Source organism: Cordyceps javanica, chromosome 7, assembly GCF_051103115.1.
Source record: "Cordyceps javanica chromosome 7, complete sequence".
Taxonomy (NCBI): domain Eukaryota; kingdom Fungi; phylum Ascomycota; class Sordariomycetes; order Hypocreales; family Cordycipitaceae; genus Cordyceps; species Cordyceps javanica.
Window position 1 is genome coordinate 1024488 of NC_139301.1, and position 20475 is coordinate 1044962.

The window sequence follows — 20475 nt, forward strand, 5'->3', positions numbered from 1 at the left end:
TACTTGAGTCTACAGATCAAGAGCATAGAGCAAGTGGTTCTCGATGCCACGGCCGAAGCTCGGGTGGTGACTCGGGCTGAGCACCGTGCAGTGCTCATGACTTTTTGAAGTGCAATATTGCTTACATCTCCTCTGAAAGACACACAACGGCGCTAATTATCGTTCAATTCTTGTTTGAGTTTATAGAGATTACACTCAGCATGAAGAAACCAAGAAAAGGGAATACATTACTAAATTGCAGTATCGAGGTTGTGGAGCGATTTGCAAATATGTCAAGTTATATTTCGTCGTGCCTACTTGTTCAAGAATCTCTATTTTTCCCAGATCAATACCCATCCCAAAAACGCCGAATATAAGCAAGCAAAGTTGTATGATTCTAGTTACGTATATCAATACGTCAACACATGAGACGAAAACCACCAGGGCATCAGCCAACCCATCTACGGGCACTACGGAAGAGACGAACCCACGGTCCAAACTCGCCCCAGGTCTCGGCAGCACCATCCGGGATGTAACTACCGATGCCAGCCATGATTGTACGCTCAGGATGAGGCATCATTGCCACGAAGCGTCCGTCCTTGCTCTGAACTCCGGCAATGCCTCCCGGGCTACCGTTGGGGTTGTAAGGATATTTCTCCGTGACGTTGAGACGGTTATCAACGTAGCGCATAGGAATCATACCAGCATCAGAAAGGTGCTGGTAAGAGTTCGGCGAGCCGAACAGAGCACGGCCCTCACCGTGAGCCACCGCAACAGGAAGGGACGAGCCATTCATGCCGTGGAAGAAGACAGAGGGCTTGGACTCGTCCACTTCAACGCGAACCATGCTAACACGGCCTTCAAACTGCTGAGAAGCATTATCGACAAAGTTGGGCCAATGCTCTGTACCAGGAATGAGGGATTTGAGACGAGCGAGCATCTGGCAACCGTTGCAAATACCAAGCGCGAAGGTGTCGGGGCGGTTGAAAAAGTTGACAAACTCGCCGCATGCAGTCTTGTTCATCAGGATAGACTGAGCCCAACCGTTGCCGGCACCGAGAACGTCGCCGTACGAGAAACCTCCGGGACAGGCGAGACCAACAAAGTCAGTCAGGGTGCGGCCGCCGAGAATATCAGTCATATGCAAATCAACAGCCTCAAAACCAGCAGCGCGGAAAGAGTAAGCCAGTTCAGCGTAACCGTTGACACCCTGTTCACGAAGAATAGCAACTCGAGGGGGCTTGGTGAACATGCCAGTGATGGACTTGGTCAGGGGCATGATGTTTTCAGACGGGGAAAAGCTGAGCTTATAAGAGATACCGGGATCTTCGTTATCATCGATGAGGGAAAACTCAGAGTCCGCACCGGCAGCAGTATCACGTAGGCGTTGCATGGCATATGACGTCTTGCTCCACCACTTTTGCATCTCGGCACGCTCAAGCGTGGCAAAGGGAGTGGCACCGTAGCGGATAGAGAGATTTTGCCGGGACTTGGGCTTCACAGCACCAAATTTGCGAATTAGACCCGGAGGAGGACCGCAGGTGGCGAAGCAACGCTTAAAGTTTGTCTCGTCAGATTTGCGAATTTGGAAGACGGCACCCAGTTCTTCGTTGAAGAGGGCATCAATCATATCAGCTGGGCTGCCAGTCTTGGAAATGCCGTCCATCATGATGTCGACGCCGCAGCGACCGGCAAACATCATTTCGGCAACGGCTGTGATTAGACCGCCATCGGATCTATCGTGATAAGCCAGAACAACCCCGCTCTTATGAAGCTGATCTAGAGCATCATAATAGTCCGTAATCATGTCAAAGTTCTTCATGTCGGGAGCTTCGTTGCCGAGAGCACCGAGAGATTGTGCCAATGCAGACCCACCCATAGCCTTGCGGCCTTCTGCAAGATCCACGAACATGAGGAGAGTCTCGCCGACTTCCTCAACGCGACGGAGCTGAGGGGTCCATGTATTGCTGTAATCCTCAACAACAGCAAAGGCCGAAATGGCAACAGAGACGGGAGCAGTCACGCTCTTGGATTCTTCGCCATTTCGCCAGACAGTTTTCATGGAGGTTGAATCCTTGCCAACGGGAATGCTAACATTGATTGCCGTACAGATTTCCATAGCACCTTGGACAGCCTCGTAAAGGGCGGCACCCTCACCAGGGTGGCTAACGGCAGCCATCCAATTTGCAGAGAGCTTGACGCGACGCAAATCACCCATGACGTCAGAGGCGCCGAGGTTCATGAGCGATTCGGCAACGGCCATGCGAGCCGAGGCAGCCGGGTCGATAAGAGCGATAGTAGGTTTTTCACCCATTGCCATGGCTTCGCCAGTCTTTTGGCTTCCGCCGATATGGAATGAGGTAGCGGTAACGGCAACGTTGGAGACGGGAACTTGCCATGGTCCAACCATCTGGTCTCTAGCAGACAGACCACCAACGGTTCTGTCGCCGATTGTGATGAGGAAAGATTTGGAGCCAACAGCAGGGACGTGGAAAACGCGCTCCACTGCTTTGGATAGGATCTCCTGCGTGGATAGGCCAGTTCCGTAGGCCTGCTCCAAGCTTGCCAGAGCGTTGAAAGGAGCAAGATTAGGCTTCTTGGAGGTTACCGTACGCTTCAACTGTCTCTTGGGAGGGAAAAGGGCATCCATGGGTAGGTTGATGGGGCAAGGATATTCTTTGGACTCGCGGTCGGTGAGAACAAGGTTGCTTCCACCATCGGAGGTCTTGGAGACAACAGTACCAACATCAGAAAAGCCGCATCGTTCTCTCTTGCAGATGCTAGTGAACCGATTCATACCGTCAGCATTGATGAGTAGAACATAACGCTCCTGTGCCTCATTACACCAGATCTGGAGGGGGCTCATGCTACGGTCGGCACTCTCAACTTGGCGTAGCTCAAAGTTGCCACCGAAGCCTGCATCTTGAACAAGCTCAGGCAGAGCGTTAGACAGACCACCAGCACCAACATCATGGATCATGGCGATAGGGTTGTCGTTGCCGAAGCTGCAGCAGGTGTTGATGACCATCTGGGCACGTCGCTCCATCTCGGGGTTGCCGCGCTGAACACTATCAAAGTCAAGATCGGCATTGCTTTCGCCAGTGGCATTGCTCGAGGCAGCTCCGCCACCAAGCCCAATGAGCATGGCGGGACCTCCAAGAACAATGACGTGAGCGCCGTCGCGGACGAAGCGTTCTTCTTTGAGAGCGTGTTCTGGTCGAACAGTGCCCAGCCCGCCAGCAATCATGATGGGCTTGTGGTACCCCCGCCACTCTGAGATGTCTTTTGAGTCGGTAGCTTCGGTAGCATCAGAAGGCGTAAGAAGGGTGCGGAAGACGCCAGTAAGGCATGGTCGGCCGAACTCGTTGTTGAAGCGAGCACTTCCAATAGGGGCTTCGAGCATGATATCGAGACTGCTGGCGTAGTGTGCAGGTCGCCCAATGTCCTTTTCCCAGGGAGCATGGTTATCCGGGATTAGCAGATCAGAGACCCAAAAGCCGGCAAGGCCAGCCTTGGTCACGGAACCTCTGCCTACAGCGCCCTCATCTCGAATCTCACCACCAGAGCCAGTGGCAGCACCAGGAAAGGGTGAAATGGCGGTGGGGTGGTTGTGTGTCTCGACCTTGGTAAGAATATGAACAATCTCGGGCGTCAGCTTCCAAGTGCCGGTAGAGTAGTCGGGGGACCAATAATTAGCCTCCTCGCCCTGCAACACGGCCGCATTGTCACTATAGGCCGAGATTGTATAATCGGGGGTCTTTTTGTGAGTCTCGCGGATCATCTGGAACAGGCTCTTGTCCTTTTCCACACCGTCAATGGTCCAGGACGAGTTGAAAACCTTGTGGCGACAATGCTCCGAGTTAACCTGCGCGAACATGAACAGTTCGACGTCGTGAGGCGAGCGACCGAGCTTCTTGAAAACGCCGACCAGATATTCCATCTCGGACTGGTCGAGGCTGAGGCCCTTTGCCTTGTTGTAGTCGGCGAGAACAACAAGAGGGTCTTTGCCATCGGCAAAAATGTCGACAACGACAAGAGGCGATGGCGACCCTTCCGCAAACATGGCCGCGTTGTCGGGCTGGGTGCGGTCGAAGATTTCGGTCATTCGGTCGTGAAGGATGTCGCGGAAGGCAGCAATCTGCTGTTCGGTGGCGGGCTTGTCAAATTCAATCATGACACGCTTTCCGCGCTCAATGCGGTTGACACCATCGCGCAAACCACAGACGTGGGCGATGCTGGTGGCCTTGGAGCTCCACGGGGAGATGTATCGCGGGGTAATGTAGAGCGTGAGTACATTGGCATTATTTTCGTCGAGAGGCGCCTGTCGGTTGCCAAAATCCTGGAGAAGTTCGTTGATCTTGTTAAAGACAGCATCGGAGTTGTCCTTGAGATCCAGGTAGTAGAACCAGTCGCCCTGAAGCTGCTTTACAGTAGCAACAGCGGCCTTGCCAATGCGGCCCCGGAGCTCCTCCAGGTCAGAGGCCGTAAAGCAGGAACTGCCAACGAGAAACGAGCGAGGCATGATTTTAGCGGCAGAAATGCCAGGCTACCAGCACAACACCTGTTTCGAGGACGTAGGGCTGAGATGGCAAAAAGAATTGCGCTGGACGCGAGAGATGTTTGATGCGAGTCGCCCAATGCTGCCCCTCCATCCTGTTGAGGTACCTATGAGGGGCGCTTGGAAAATTTTCGCCGCCTGCCCAATAACGGCAGATGCGACATCGCGGGGTGGGCAGAAAATTGTCTAAACCCCGCGACAGCCGACTCGAGCCGTTTGTGTTATCAACAATCTCAATGCCAATTTAAGTCTTTTTTGTTCAATTTTTTTTGTTCATTTATAGTCATTCGGCACTGCGTTGAAATTAGGTTACATTCTCGCTCGCCACCTAGGCAGCTTAGCGGAGACAACTCAGCACTCAGTAGCTTTCTTTTCCTCGGCTCCATTCATCTGCAGAAAAGCTTGCCGCGGTCTCGGCTCTGATTACTCGACGCCAACAACGACAACAGCACATTGCAACAAATTACAGAAAGCGGCAGCGGCGCCTATTTTTGCACTTGATCTCTCCTTTGGGCTGCTGCCTCTGTCTATCTGGTATTTGTTCTCGTTCTGTATCCGATCCAAGGTATCTGCAGCGCAGGCTACCTACAATACATACCAGAATGGCTTATAGCCCGCTCAATATCCCAGACAACCTCTACGTCGGAGGGTAAGTCGATATAACTGTCCTAGTTGATCTGCAAACCCTAAAACAAGTCACTAGTCTTTGGGCACTCCGTCGCTCCGACCAGTTGTCTGAGAAGGGCATCACCCATGTGTTGTCGCTATATGGTTTCCCACCTGATTCGCTCAAGAACTTCAAAGAAGAGCCATGGTCCGAATATGGGAAGCAATACCAACACCTTGTCATCGACATTGACGATGTGGAAGAAACAGACATCCTAGTTGAGTTTCCGAAAGCCGTCAAATTCATCGATGACGGCCTGAACAGTGTCAGCCAAACAGGCAAATCAGGTGGCGTTTTTGTCCACTGCGCGGCGGGTAAATCACGTTCCGTGTCTTGTATTATAGCCTTTATACTATGGAAGTACCCGAACAAGTTCGATCCCTCTGCAGCCTCCGGCACACCAAAGCCTCGAACAGAGACAGCCTCGGAAGCAGTGCAAGCCGCTCTCACCCTTATCCGACAAACCCGCCCCATGGCAGAGCCCAATGATGGCTTCATGGAACAGTTACGCATGTGGTGGGTAATGGGATGCCCAGACAACATCGAGGAACAGCCATCATATCAGCGCTGGGCGTATCAGCGAGAAATCAGTGAAAGTTTGGCTGTGGGACAGGCTCCGTCGCGCCTCCGTTTCGAAGACGAGCAAGCTGAAAAGCTTGAAACATCCGGACCAAGCTTACGCTGCAAAAAATGCCGTCGTGTTCTCGCAACTGCCCAATTTATAGCCAAGCACGAGTCCAGCGACGGCTCGGCCAAGTGCCAGCACTTTTTTATTGAGCCTTTGAGCTGGATGCGCCCCGAACTGGAGCAGGGGACTATCAACGGCCGGTTGAACTGCCCCAATGACCGCTGTGGCGCTGCCGTGGGTCGCTACGATTGGAAAGGGTTTAAATGCAGTTGCGGTGCCTGGCTTACACCCGCATTCTCGTTACAGCGAGCAAGAGTTGACGAGGCCGCTGCTTCTGTCTCGGGCCCTGGCGGCAATTTGGTTATTCGACTTCCGCCCGGGACTGGGCGCGGGAACCTCTAATTTTACAACATGATATCTTGTCGACGAAATCATGATCATCCTTTGTCAAAACAGGTGAAGACGGCGCATTGCACATTCGGGGGCGTCAGTGATCGTCATTTATTTATACAGCAGGTTATTCGATCGGACAAGTTGTCGAAAGAAAGGCATATGGCGCCCAGCCTGGGTGCACAGGTACAAATGAGTGACACCACCAACCAGTATCAACAATACAATACCGACAGGCTGTGCCTCAATCTTTGGCCTTTTCTCAACATTCTTGTAAAACTTGTTGTAAAACTTGTTGTCGAACTATGGATAGGGGAAAGTTCGGTGCTGTAAGCTTTGAGAGGTTGGTATGCATGGTCCGATTCTGATAAAAGAATCGCCGCCAACACGAGGACTGGCAGAGAGAGGGAAGCCTCAATTCCCTACACGTAGCGAGGAGATGCTTTTACCACGTAGCAACGCACACCGGCTTGATACAAGTCTCTTTCAAAGGTGTATTCTGCAAGGGTAATACTATTGAAAGGTGGCTATATCCGGACGCCGTACATGGAATCCACTTGTGTCTGCAGACGATGAGGACCCGGCCGGCAAGGCCCGGGCACTGTGCATTCTAGCACTGTTCTGATGATATCTATCCCACCCGGCGTGTATTCTTAGTTTCATAACCGATACAAAATAAGGCCATCGCATCGAGAATCCGTGTGTGGCAGCAAGGCTAGGAGGTTCCCTCGAAGGATGTGAGCTTATCACAGCTGGTGTGGGAGTATGCTGCGCTTTGGTGGGCTCTGATGCTTGCACTACTCAGCCCAAAAGGCAGATTCCATCAGCCGATTAGAATTCCTAGGATTCTGTGATCGCTTTGATTAGAGTATTAGCTCGGGCGAGAGGGTTTTCTGACGAGACACGTATTTAAGAGCAGTTATAGGGTGGTTAGAATGAAGTGTTTCTTTCAATAGCCGGATCGAGTCAGAAAGCAGTGCAACGCTCCAGCGATCTCACTAATTTGCCGATTTGTTAGGCACACAGCTGTTTCTAGCTGCACGTTCACGTCTTGGAGCAAAAAGGTGTTTCCACAAAGGTCTTGTTTTCTCGTCTCATCATGCTGTTTTTGTTCATGTATATCTGGGCATTTCTCATTATCGCCCTACTTTGAGGGCGGCGCAGTCGGCACAGACGGAAAATAACCCGGCTGTGAAACTCTTTCTCTATCTCTTTTCGCAGCTTCCGCTTGTCTTTTTCTTTGTAAACGTTGCTGGTAAAACGCACTATTGTCGTATACAGTCAGGCTACGGCTATTACATGTTCCGTGGCAAATAGGACTCACGTCTTCAGCTCAAAGACCCGGGGCTCTTCTTCCTGGGATGCTTTGTCGTTGGCATCATCATTTTCTTTCTGTCACCATGAAATCTGTCAGTTGATGTTCAAAAATTGGCATGTAGCACAGTGACTGTACCTTTTTATCAGCATCATCATCCTTCCCGTCTGCCTTGTCCTGCCCCTTCTTGTCGTCCTTGTCTTTATCTTTCTTCTCTTTCTCTTCTTTTTCTTTTTTCCTGCGCTGCTTCTCTTCGTATTCTTTCTTCACCTTTTCTTTCTCGGCCTCCAACTCTTGCTCCCTCTTAGCCTTGGCAGCGTCTTCATCAATCTTTGGTGTGCAAAAGTAGCGATCCTTCAGATGCACAGCGCATACGTAAAAGAAGTCCTATTATGGGGATATTATGAATTCCGTTGCCTTTTAAATCTGCGTCGTGTCTCGGTGCTTCCATACCTTTTTGTCTGGCGTAATGAGCACCGACGTGCTCATCTTGTAACAGATGTCGCAAGCTTTGGCAGATGCCTCTGCGACCTTGCGGTGGTTATATATGTTTGGAAAGGGACCTGACATTTTGATGATGAATATTTACTGCTTCTTCCATCTAGACATGATAGCGATATATTTTCTGTAGAGCTTTTGTATTTTGCTTTGATGATGAAGTCAGCCCGACGCCCCACGACAGAGCTCACAGGTGAGGTCGATGACTAAGCTCTCTCGATATCTATTCACGCCGCGTCACAAACCTACAACTTGTTACATGCACAACTCCGTTGTTATTACCTGTGAGTGTAGCGGTTCATTGATTTCTCCGGCACACTTTTTGCGCCAGTGGTCTTTTCGTCTTGGCATATAGTCTCATTTCTCCTCTGAGCATAGGTACAAGTGTTGGACTACAGTGGGAGACACGTGTCGCCAAAGTACAAGAGAGTGTTTTGCCTGCGCTTTCTCTACTATCGTGGTGTGCCCAGCTGATAGCTATACATCACAAGAGGTGGTGGGGGCGTGGCACATGTATGTATTGTTCTACTGATCACCTTGGCCACCGAACATTCTGAAGCATCTCTTGGCTTTTCCATGCAAGCAAGCGCCTCCACAAATCAAGAACAATGTTCAACATCTCCGTACCATTCATACCCAAATATTATGGACCCAAACAGTTATGATAACCAAGTATCTCCCTTTACAAAGCATATTCATGATAGTCAAGGAAGCAATTAATCGTAGTGGGCGATCCTGTACCGCTCTCCTGCGGGTCGCGAGACACACTACGCCTAGGCGGAGCTCACTCGGGCCCTACGATTGGCTAGCCGGGTGGAGGGCAGCCGCCAGCTGCCCTGTTCACTGACGTCGCGTTGCCAACAGCCAAAAAAATATCTTATTGAGCGGGCGGCTGCGTTTCGCACCTTACGTTCCATCCTCGATATTTCTTAGTTTTTTCAAAAGTGTCGCAGTTTCTCACAGTACTGTAGTCTCGCGAAAAAATGACAATGGAACTCGATTGGGAGCGTCTCAACGCCGTGTTCAAGCCCCGTCAGGATATTCTCGACGGCATAAAGCGATGCGCTGGTGAGCAAACTGGACTACCACCCATTGCGCGCTTATCCAACGCCAATTTGCTGACTTCTCGATCAGAAACGCCAGGCAAAGTCGCCCTATTCAACGAAATCGCATCACACATCCACACCAAGCTGGCAGAGAACGGAGAGCCAGAGGCGAAGAGGCGAAAGGTTCAGGGTGGCCGTGACACGAACGGGGTCACGAATGGCTCCTCCACAGTTGGGAATCCAGCCGACGACCCTGTATTGCTGCAGGTGAAGGAAATCTCGGTCTCGGTGCCACAGAGGAAGAAGTTTGAGCTATGCTTTACACAAGAGTTCCTCTATGCGCGCGCCCCTGGCACGGCAGTCCCTATCCAAGGCATGACCTATGCCTGGACCGACATTGGTGTGTTACCCCGTCGTTCTCCGGTTTCCCTACTTCTAACATGAAGAAGAATTTGCCTTCTATCTCCCCGTCCCCGAGAAGGCGCAAGTTCAACATAACTACATCTTGTTCCCCCGAGGCTCGACGACGCCACCAAAGTCTGGCCCGGCGACCGTCGAACCGCTCGTCTTCACAGTCCCCGCCACGGCACCCAAAGAGGGCACGATAGGAGGCAGCGAAGCCGGCTCCGCCGCTGCCGTTTCGGATACATATAAGGGCCTATTTCACTGGGCATTCAACAGGCGCCTCCGCGCCGCCGGTAGCGACGTCAACATTGTCTCGTCCGACCCCAATAAATTCCACAGCATGGTCAGGCAACCGCACCGTCCCAACGAGAAGGCTGTACACGTCAGTGGATTCAGAGGCTCAAAGGATGGCTACCTATTTTTCCTGGAAACTGGCATCCTGTGGGGCTTCAAAAAGCCTCTCATCTTCATCCCGCTGAAGCGCATCGCCGCCATGAGCTACACCAACATCCTGCAGATCACATTCAACATTGTCATCGAGGTGTTTCCCGAGGAAGGGGACGTCAACGACGAGTATGAGTTTGGCATGGTGGACCAGCAAGACTATGGAGGCATCGACGACTACGTCAAGCGTAACGGCCTGCAGGATGGCAGCATGGCGGAGCAGCGAAAGGGCAAGCTGCAGCTGGCCGAGAATAAGGCCAAGAAGGGCGCGGACGGTGCAGCGGCGGACGGTGTCGGCGATGGCATGACGGAGCTGGAGCGCGCTGCGCTGGGCGAGGACCTGGACGACGACGATGAGGATGAGGAAGACTATGCGCCCGGTAGCGATGATGGAAGTGACGGCTCCGGAGAATCTAGCGATGATGATGACGACGACGACGATGATGACGATGACGATGCTGGCGAGGATGATGAGGATGGTGAAGGAGAGGCTGACGAGGAAGAGGAGGGAGCAGGCGAGGAGGCCCCGGGTCTGTCTATTAGATAAAAGCATGGATTGTCCTTTTTTGCATGGCGTACCAATGCCGGCGTTGGATTACGGTAATGGCTAGATGTTTATTGTCTTGCGTGTACGGGAACAACATACGGGTCGGGCAATGTACGGGTGCAGGTTATCGAGATGCTGACCGTTCTCGAGCCGAATGTGGCCACAACTACTCTATTTCTTTCAAAGTAACGTGATTTGGGGTTTCAGCTGTTCTATATGAATAATCTAATGAGTTCAAGATTCATCCTAGGTTCTTTGCTTTATTACAAGCCCTACTTCGTGATGAGCGATGTAGCCGGTTGATACGTTATAACCAAGAGGATGAGGTGGGGCATGTCCAACCTGTGGGGTGGCGTAATCTCACGACTCACTCAACCTCGCACAACGGCCTCACAACCTTCTCTCGCAACTTTTCTTGGGTATTGTGCCATTTTTCATGTCAAGTTGGTCCATTGCCAGAACTTTTAGCTTCATTGTCCCTCTGATTGCCATCGTCATATCGCTGTTACTTTTCGGCAGCTCCAGCGCTGACGCGATCAGCGCCACCCTCTTGTCTACAGAAGACGCAACAACAGAGAAGAAGACGCCTCCGTCCGCCACCATGTCGTCGATCCGCCGCGCCGCTCCGATGGTCTTTACGCCCTCGGGCCGGCACACGGCGACCGTCATCTTCATCCACGGTCTGGGCGACTCGGGCCACGGCTGGGCCGACGCGGTGCAGCACTGGCAGGGCCGAAACAAGCTCAACGAGGTCAAGTTCATCCTGCCACATGCGCCGGCGATTCCAATTACCATGGTACGCCCGCCCTTTCATTTTTTGAACTTGCTCTCCCTCTCTTTATGGCTAGGGCAAAGCTGCACCGAGTTCGCTCCAAGGTACACGCGCTAACAATGGGCAAAACAATAGAACGGAGGCTTTCAAATGCCTGGGTGGTTTGACATTGTGAGTTTTCAACGTGGCATATGCCACTTGCCGTTTACAGTGGATTGATTGACGTACATAAATAAACGTGTGTTTTCTTTTTCACTTCTGACATGTCACAACTCCTTCCTCGCAGAAATCCATCGATGCTCTCTCGCACGCGGCCAACACAGCGCCGGATGAGGACGACAAGGGCATTGAGCTGTCGCGCGAGTACATTTACTCGCTAGTGCAGGCCGAGGTGGCGGCGGGCATCGCTTCGGAGCGCATCGTTCTTGGAGGGTTCTCGCAGGGCGGCGCCATGAGCATCTTTGCCGGGCTGACGGCGCCGTTCCGGCTGGGTGGCATCGTGGGTCTGTCATCGTGGCTGCTGCTCAACCGCACGTTTGCGGACCGCGTGCCGGCCGATACGCAGAACCGGGACACGCCCGTCTTCATGGGCCACGGCGATCGCGACCCGCTGGTGCTGTACCCGCTGGCCCAGGCATCGGAGAGGAAGCTCGCGGAGCTGGGCTACAAGGTGTCGTTTAAGACGTACCCGTAAGTGCCCTTTCTTTTTGTTTCACTCTCACAAGTCAAGAGATGAACCGCTGTGTTGCAATTTGTCAATGGCTAACAGATGATTGTCCTAACCTGGCCTTTTCCAAACCGTACAGTGGCATGCAGCATTCAGCTTGTATTGAGGAGTTCAATGACGTCGAGGCCTTTTTGCAGTCTCGTCTACCTCCCCTGGACAAGTAATTGAGGGCGGATGGGTTTTCTTTTCCTGAAATTGATCAATGATGAGAACGTAGTGCTGGCGAATAGACTTTTGCAAGTAGATTGAGGCCGATGGTCTCCAAGGACAACTCATGATTATAGTTGTACGTCATGAATATGCTCGCATGCTTGCGAATCGAAAGCGCATGCTTATTGCGCCGCTGCTATATGTGCGGATGTCGAAGATGAATAAAAGCTATTCCGTCTGATATCTGCTCGCACTACTACACGCAGATATCAGACAAGAAATAGCCTGTCTACGCGTCGTCCCCGTCTTGGGTGGCAGAAACAGTGCGACCTTGCTCATCAAGAACGCTGTCACAGCGGGGCGACCTCGACCAGACACGAGGGCCAACCAAAGAGACACTCTTCCTTTTCCGTGTTTTGTCATGAGAATGTTTGACCAAGAAGTCAGCTGGCTATATTTGGAAAAAAAAAAAAACGAACACGGAGATGCCATGGTCGGAGGAGGGTGGGGGCCGTGCCTAGCCTTCTCCCCGCGGTTGCATAGCTGCGTAACAAGAGTATATACGACTCGACGAGCACTGTTTCGCAATCCCGCAAAGCCGGAGGAGGGCGAATGCGGATGCGGAAAGGTGTGGCACCGCGTTTCATGGATCAAATGTCGTCGATGATACATTACAAAGGGTGCATCACCACCGATTTGATTGGGCAAATTCGGTTGAACGGGTTAGTAGCAGTAGCGCCATTTATTGAGCAGGACAAGGCCAAAAAAATCATATAGAAGAAAACTTGTCTCGACGCGTGGGCGCAATGATAAGTGAGGATGAGAGCTGCGATGGTAGGGTGACGTGTTGGAAATGTGCGTGAGTTGTGACGACAATGTTGGCGCGGGCAAAAAAAAAAAAGAAAAAAAAGAAAAAAAAAAGGAGGGGAGGCGCTGAATGCACTGTGGCAGGCTGATATGAAATTCTACACTTTTTGTTATTTGTTGGTATACTTGTAGATGGAGGCAAGGCTGGCTGGCTCGGCAAGTAATGTTTTGAGAGCCCAATGTGAGGCACTAATAAGTAACAATAGCCGGAAACGTCGGCCAAATAATCACACGGTTTTTTTTTGACGTACATGACTGAGAATAATTTGACTTTTAGGTCTGGGTTCTTGGTGTGACTATCAGCGCACCCGAGTCGACTCTTCAGCCCTGGAAGTGGGCATCGGCAAATTCTTGCCGCGTTGGTGCACGTTCACGGCTTCTCTACATGTTTTGTGTCGTCACTGCGCAGTCGTGATGGCCCTTGGAGTAGGGGAGTAACTGTTACATCATGGGTACTGATGGAGAACATGGTAGGAAGAAAAAAAAATGGAATGAAACAAAATTTTCAGAGAAAAAAAAACACGCGCGCATGTTATACTCAGTAACAACTTATTAACGGCCAGATGTATACAGAGATGTTCCTCATACTGGACTTGTTTTGAACCCTGGCCTTGGGTTGCCGTGCCGTGAAATCCGTGATCGGCCAGCCCGTTGCGCCCTCCACCTCATGCTCTCATGCTTGATGGTCGAGTGGCATGGTGCGAGAAGCCCGAATTATTCCTCCCCTGATTGCCGGATTGCCTGGTCGCCTGCCTTCCCGTCACTTATCGAGTACGCACGACAACATTGAGCATGTTTAATTTTGTCCCCCCCTTCAACCCCCCCCAAACAACCCCCAATCCCTGCCTTTTGACTAGAGGCAGAAGAAACGGCTAGGGAAGCATATGCTTGTGGGCTTCAGAAAGGGGACGGGGACCAACTTATGATGTGGTGGTGCGGCAGCATAGTCGGGTCGGGGGGGGGGGGGGGCAAGAGAAAGAGAGTCGTGCCGGGGAGCCGAGATGGACTATTTCCAGGCTATGTACTCCGTATGTAGTGTGACTACCAGTTGACGGGACAGGTGTGAATACTACCTGTCTTTTTTTTGTTAACTGCTCTCTCTTTAAAGTACGGGTATACTTGATATAGATCATACCCCCGAGGAAACGATTGATACCCTCCATCTATTATTTTATAGCGGCCTGGATCTTGGCGTCTTTTTTTGGGGGGGGCATCAGTAATAAGAGCAAGGCTAGGTAGCTAAACAGGACACTAAAACAGGTGTGTTGACTGCCAAGCGGTGAAATGGCAAATTCGTGCCGAGCGAGGCAAGCTCTACGGGGCTGGCTGGAGTCTGTTGTTTCCATCTTGATAGCGGAATGGATAAAAAGGCAGGCCACCATCGACGACAGCGACAAAGACAAGGGGAATTATCCTTTTATCCGTACGGAGTACGGAGTACTGAGTACGGATACATGTTACCGGTAGGTCAGTAGGCAAGTATCAATAGTGCTGAGGGGGAAGGGGAAGGGGGGGCTTAGTCAGGCGGCCGAGGTAATCCCCAGTGCAACCTAATAACAAGGGACGACGGGGAAGTCGGCCGCGGGCTGGAGGGAGGAGGGTGATAATGATGGACGGGATGGATGGGGTGGTATTGAAGAATCGATAGCCGTCCACGTACTGTGTTGCAATTTTTTCTCCCCTTTGTAGAATATCTCTAAAGTGAGTTTGCTATGATTTCGTCGCTACCCTCAGATACCTTGATGTAGTCACCACACAGACTATTTCTGTCAGTATTACTGTATGCACTGGGATACCCCGGCCAGGACGACAAAGCTGCTCAGTACCATACTGCGTAAGTATCAGTACCAGTTGGTAGGAGCACGACTTTGGCAGCAATATGGAGACCTTGGCTGGCAGGTACCTGGTATAATGTTCCTGCTGCCAAGTACAGCCTCGCCTGTCTAAGGTAGTGTCTAGTAAGTACGGATAATGTGCCAGCATAAATTGCGATTGATGTACTTCGTACACAACTTCTAGGTACTTATTCGACTTGCCGACATGTACCGCTCGACAGGTACGTACCTGGAACCTCCCTACTACGTACGTACCAGCCGGGACCCGACTGTTATCGCACTACCAAGCAGCCAGCTAGGCGATTCCCGTGGGCGCGGCCACGGGCTCCTTTTCTCGCCTCTTTCCCAGTCATTCCATCCGCCCGCCTGTCTTATGCCAGACCATTACACCTCGGAGGCAGGGCTCAGCCGCCATCTACTGAGTCAACTCCCGCTGACCATTGCTCCGTAACTTGTCAGATCATCTCGCCAAGGCCGGCTTGACCCTGCACTCAACCAGGTACTCTGTCGATGGAGAGAAGAGGGGGGGGGGCGGCGCGGCGGCCAAGGGCCTCCTCCTTCAGGACCCTCTTCGGCAGCCGGTGGCCGAGAATGGCCCCACCTTGGCCAGTCCAAGTTTGCAGTGGCCGCCAAGTGGCTGTCCAATGGATTGTTTACTAAAAAAAATAATAATAAATGAGTGAATGAATGAATAAATGAACACATAAATAAATGAATGAATGACTTGTTCTTGTAGTTAGCTAGGCCGGTAGGGTAGGTAGGTAGGCGAGCAGTCTGCCTTTTCAGCAGGTCATCTATCGAGCAAGTCGCTATAACGCGGTCCCCCTCCCCTGGTGGCTAGCTGAGCTGGTCTCTGGTGCCCGCGCCAACCCGTCAAACCCGCCAGTCCCCTGTTGTACGCCACTGCCACTGCCACTACCGACCCCCGTGCCTAACCCACTGATAAGTGCCTTACTAAAAGAAGTGGTGGGTGCTGGGTGCACTGTCGGCGTCCAGTTCAAGCAGGACGAGCCCGTAAAACTCCATCAAAAACCCAGCGAGGCCGCTCAGCCCAGTATTCGTTCACCCTAGGTAGTTAGTGCTAGAAAAAAGGACCCTCCCCTCCCCCTTCACCACCACCACCACCACCACCATCAAACCCCCCCATAGTTATTGTCTTGGCCCTTCTCGTCTCCTTCTAGACCCAGCCCCCCCCTCCCCCCAGTATTCCGATCATTTTCATCCATATCTATTTCATTAAACCCATCATCATCTCGCCATCGTGCCGTCGTCGCCTTGCATCCCTCCTGCGAGTCTGCTCCCACTCTCCTCCTTTTCTCAGCCCGACCGTGAGCTGGCACTGGCGTACATGCCCGTCTGAAAGCATTATTCCGCCCGCCTGCTCGCCCGTCATTCGACCGCTGACGACGAATCCTTTGGCGACATGCGTGGCCACTCAGAGAAGCCAGTCGCCGTCGTCTCCGAGACGAATGGCGACAACCACGACGCCCGCGATGCCAACGACGCCAACATCCCGAACCAGCGCATCGACGATCACGATACGGAAAAATCAGAAGTAGAGTCCAACGTCGTAAGTCGCTTCCGGTACCATGCGCATTTTTTTCGTCATCATCCTCGTGCCGCCCAATCGCCACCCTGAGATGCGACTTTGCGCAAAATTGCCATCCCCCATACCGAGAGGGGACAGAAGGAAGGCGAGGGAAAAAAAAAAAAAAGTAAGCCGTAAACGCTGACCAGTCGGGTCTACGCGCCTCAACAGGAACCCTTCTCGTATGAGGAAGACGACGACCAAGACTTATCTCGCCATGTCCGTACCGATCTCAACGTCACCGAAGATGACCTGCTCGAGGCCAAGGAGCTCGCCTCTCGCTACACCCTCGAGCAGGTCCGCGACATCATGGTCCGCATCTACCGAATTCACTCGCGCGACCCCAACTTTCCCACCGCCGTCGTCCAAAAGATCAGCGCCTTTCTCGAGAACGAAGACGTTTTCAAGCACCCCGAATTGCACCAGCACCTCATCACCGAGATGAAGCTCGAGGCTGCCCTCGTCACCTCCAATAGCCCCTACGCCGAGGTTCGCGCCGTCGTCAGCAACAAGGACGATCCCACGACGCCCTCGTCCACCATTCGAAGCTGGGCTATCGGTCTCTTCTTTAGCGGCCTGCTCGCATTTGTCAACCAGCTCTTCGATATTCGTCAGCCCGCCATCCGCGTCATGGCCAACGTCGCCCAGCTGCTGGCCTATCCCGTCGGCAAGGCCGCCGAGCGATGGCTTCCCGACGCCGGCTTCACTCTCTGGGGCATTCAACATAGCCTCAACCCTGGTCCTTTTACTCGCAAGGAACACATGCTCATTACCATCATGGCCAATGTTGCCTACAATACGCCATATACTAACTATATCATCTGGGTCCAATATTTGCCGCAATATTTCAATCAGCCTTACGCCGCCCATTTCGCATATCAGATTCTCATCGCTCTCGCTACCAATTTCATCGGTTACGGAATGGCCGGTATCTGCAGACGCTTTCTGGTCTATCCCTCGTACTGCGTTTGGCCGGCATCCCTCGTCACCATTGCCCTTAACACGGCCTTCCACACGCCTGGCAATCCGCCCGTCATGGGACCCTTTGGTAAGATTTGGCGCATCTCGCGCGCTAACTTTTTTTACATCATGTTTGGCGCCATGTTCATTTGGTTCTGGTTTCCCAACTACATCTTTACGTCGCTCTCCAAGTTCAACTGGATCAGCTGGATCCTGCCTCACCACCGCGATCTCAACGTCATCACCGGCATCAACAACGGCCTCGGCTTGAACCCCTTCCCCACCTGGGATTGGAACGTCTTGCTCTGGGATTCGGCCGACCCTCTGATGGTCCCCTTTTTTAGCACGCTCAACCGATTCATCGGGGCTTTTGTCTCCATGTGGATCGTCCTGGCATTCTGGTACAAGAACGTTTACAACACAGGCTACCTGCCCATCAATACGAACCGAGTGTACGACAACACCGCAAAGCTGTACAACATTTCGCGCGCCATCGATGAGCGCGGCCACCTCGACCCCGCCAAGTACGCCGCCTACTCGCCCCCCTTCCTTGGTGCCGGCAACGTTGTCATTTACATGTTCTTCTTTGGCATCTACACCTCGACGCTGACGTACGCCATCTTGTACCACCGTAACGAAATCTTCATGGGCTTCAAGGCCCTATTCAACAGCTTCCGCAAGAAGACGCCGCTCGAGGACAATCAGATCCTCGACGTGCACAATCGCCTGATGAAGTCGTACAAGGAAGTGCCCGAGTGGTGGTACATGCTATGCCTAGCGTGCGCCATCGCCCTCGGTGTCGGAGGCATCGCCGGCTGGGACACGCATACGTCGCCCGGCGTCGTCTTTTACGGCCTGGCGCTCTGCGTCGTCTTCGTCATCCCGGTCGGCATTATCAAGGCCATGACGGGCATCGAGGTGACGCTCAACGTCCTTGCCGAATTCATCGGCGGCTCGTGGGTCGACGGCAACGCGTTGGCCATGAACTACTTCAAGTCCTTTGGCTACGTCACCTGCGCCCACGCCGTGTGGTTCTCCAACGATCTTAAGCTGGCGCACTACGTCAAGATCCCCCCTCGGCAGACGTTTGCCGCGCAGATGATTGCGACACTCGTCAGCACCCTCGTTTGCATCGGCGTCCTCAACTTTCAGATGCTCAACATTCGCGCCGTGTGCACTGAGGACGCCCGCTACAAGCTGACCTGCCCCGGCGTCAACACCTTCTTCACCGCCTCAGTCCTTTGGGGTACTGTCGGCCCCAAAAAGGTATTTGGCCATCAGGGCCAGTACAGCGAGATGCTCGTCGGCTTTCCCCTCGGCGTCGTCATCGTCGTTGTCTTTTGGGTCCTCAACAAGAAGTTCCCTCACTGGGCCTGGACGCGCCAGATCCACCCTGTCGCCATCATGTACGGCGGCATCGTCTGGGCGCCGTACAACATGTCATACATTTGGCCCTCGGTGCCGATTGCCTACTTTTCCTGGATCTACCTCAAGTCTCGCTACGTTGGTCTATGGTCCAAGGTGCGTTTCCTCCCCCCCCCCCCCTTCCTTCAGCACCCATACCCAAAACTGAGAATAAATACCTGTTTTACTAACATATTTTGCCCTCCTTCCTTTTCTTTCCAGTACAATTTTGTCCTATCCGCAGCTTGGTCCTGCGGCATCGCCATCTCCGGCATCATCATCTTCTTTAGCCTGCAGTACACCGAGGTCGACTTCAACTGGTGGGGCAACCAGGTCTCGGAGCAGGGCTGCGAGGACGACTCGTGCAACTACAAGAACCTGGGCTCTGGCGAGTATTTTGGCCCTCGCATAGGAGAGTTTAACTGATAATTCACGACGGGAGTTGCCTCCTCTTCCCCCGCCCCCCCCCCCCTCCTCTCTCTCTCCTCCACACCGTCCCGATTCTTTTGCGCTCATGGATATGATTTGTTTATATACATTACTGGAGTTTTTCCCTTTTTTTTCTTCTTGATTGTTTTTTTGTGTGTGTGTCGGAAAACAACACTCTGGGAAAGTAGTTTGGTTGGTTGACTATTCTTTGTTTTTTCTGACTTGATTATGCATTGGGAGTTGGGAAACATGTCTGAGACTTTGGGTACTTTGTAAATCTGTTTGTAAATCTGTTTGTATCTTTTTTCTTTGCTTATTTGCGTGTTTTTTCCATCTCTTTCGACTATTTTTATTTGGTACTTTTCCTTGTTTTTTGGGGAGGGTTTCTTCTTCCCTCCGCCTTTTTTATCTGTATATATGGCATCTGCAAGAGACAAAAAATGGTTGGCAATGCTTCTTTTTTTCTCCTTTTGCTCTTCTCTTCCTCCCTTTTCACTCTCTCCAGATCCGTTTTCCTGCCCTTCTTCCCGGGGGAGAGGGAGGGGAATCGATGGTGGGTTTGTGGAGGGGTGAAAGAGGAGAGGTTTGGCCCATGACCTTGGATCGCCGCAGCTTGGCACTGATTTCTCGTTAAGAGGCACAAATCGAAGATGAAGCAAGATGAAATATAAAAAAAGTTAGAACGTTTGTACAACTGCTCCGTCCGTCCACCTGCAGAAAAGAAACCGTCTTCCCGCCTGGCGCCCCTTGATTTCATTCCATGCAATCCTTCAAGAGCCACGCCCCCCCCCCCTTGTCTTTGAAATATAGTGCAACGGCCAGCGTGCTTCAACAAGAAGGAGGCCCCCTTCGGGAAAGAGTCTCGCGGCGGAATGACAGTCCAGTACTCTCGGGGGCGTCTGTTTTACGCAATGTTGTTGCATCTTGCCACCTTGAAAAAGAAGAGGAGGGACTCGACAGGTCCACAAAAGGTTCGAAAAGGGAATAACTTTATGCCACTCCTAAAAGTACACGAGATGAGCAACCACATACTAGAATGAAGGGAAAAAACGATGCCGCACGCAGCACACCAGCAGAGCCCAACCAACGGGTGCACACAGGCATACACACACTCACATACACATACACATACACACATGCAACAAGCCTCAGAGCACACCCTGGCATAAACACAAAAGTTCCTGGTATAATTCCCATGATCCACCCCAAATTAAAGAGAGAGAAGAAAAACCTCGATGCAATCGTCACTCAATCATGTTCTAGTCT

At 52.2% G+C, this 20475-nt stretch overlaps 6 protein-coding genes across 6 annotated transcripts; 4 read left to right on the forward strand and 2 right to left on the reverse strand.

Moving 5' to 3' along the window:
• Nucleotides 1-427: 427 nt before the first annotated feature.
• Nucleotides 428-4501, reverse strand: V2A60_009826 (phosphoribosylformylglycinamidine synthase; the record flags this gene model as incomplete). The annotated part of the gene is made up of 1 exon (XM_083261090.1): nt 428-4501. One exon carries the CDS (start codon nt 4499-4501, stop codon nt 428-430), a length of 4074 nt encoding a protein of 1357 aa, XP_083117216.1.
• Nucleotides 4502-5139: 638 nt separating this feature from the next.
• V2A60_009827 (uncharacterized protein) lies at nt 5140-6234 on the forward strand (the record flags this gene model as incomplete). The annotated part of the gene is made up of 2 exons (XM_083261091.1): nt 5140-5186; nt 5241-6234. The coding sequence occupies 2 exons, from the start codon at nt 5140-5142 to the stop codon at nt 6232-6234; spliced, it is 1041 nt and encodes a 346-aa protein (XP_083117217.1).
• A 1308-nt stretch (nt 6235-7542) lies between these two features.
• On the reverse strand, nt 7543-8107 carry V2A60_009828 (AAA-ATPase Vps4-associated 1 family protein; the record flags this gene model as incomplete). Its single annotated transcript, XM_083261092.1, has 3 exons — nt 7543-7614; nt 7676-7924; nt 7991-8107. The coding sequence occupies 3 exons, from the start codon at nt 8105-8107 to the stop codon at nt 7543-7545; spliced, it is 438 nt and encodes a 145-aa protein (XP_083117218.1).
• Nucleotides 8108-9018: 911 nt separating this feature from the next.
• On the forward strand, nt 9019-10477 carry V2A60_009829 (uncharacterized protein; the record flags this gene model as incomplete). Its single annotated transcript, XM_083261093.1, has 3 exons — nt 9019-9103; nt 9170-9481; nt 9528-10477. 3 exons carry the CDS (start codon nt 9019-9021, stop codon nt 10475-10477), a joined length of 1347 nt encoding a protein of 448 aa, XP_083117219.1.
• Nucleotides 10478-11078: 601 nt separating this feature from the next.
• On the forward strand, nt 11079-12140 carry V2A60_009830 (Phospholipase/Carboxylesterase-domain-containing protein; the record flags this gene model as incomplete). The annotated part of the gene is made up of 4 exons (XM_083261094.1): nt 11079-11273; nt 11385-11420; nt 11536-11939; nt 12056-12140. The coding sequence occupies 4 exons, from the start codon at nt 11079-11081 to the stop codon at nt 12138-12140; spliced, it is 720 nt and encodes a 239-aa protein (XP_083117220.1).
• Nucleotides 12141-16251: 4111 nt separating this feature from the next.
• On the forward strand, nt 16252-19206 carry V2A60_009831 (OPT oligopeptide transporter protein-domain-containing protein; the record flags this gene model as incomplete). The annotated part of the gene is made up of 3 exons (XM_083261095.1): nt 16252-16398; nt 16588-18897; nt 19003-19206. 3 exons carry the CDS (start codon nt 16252-16254, stop codon nt 19204-19206), a joined length of 2661 nt encoding a protein of 886 aa, XP_083117221.1.
• Between the last annotated feature and the right edge of the window lie 1269 nt (nt 19207-20475).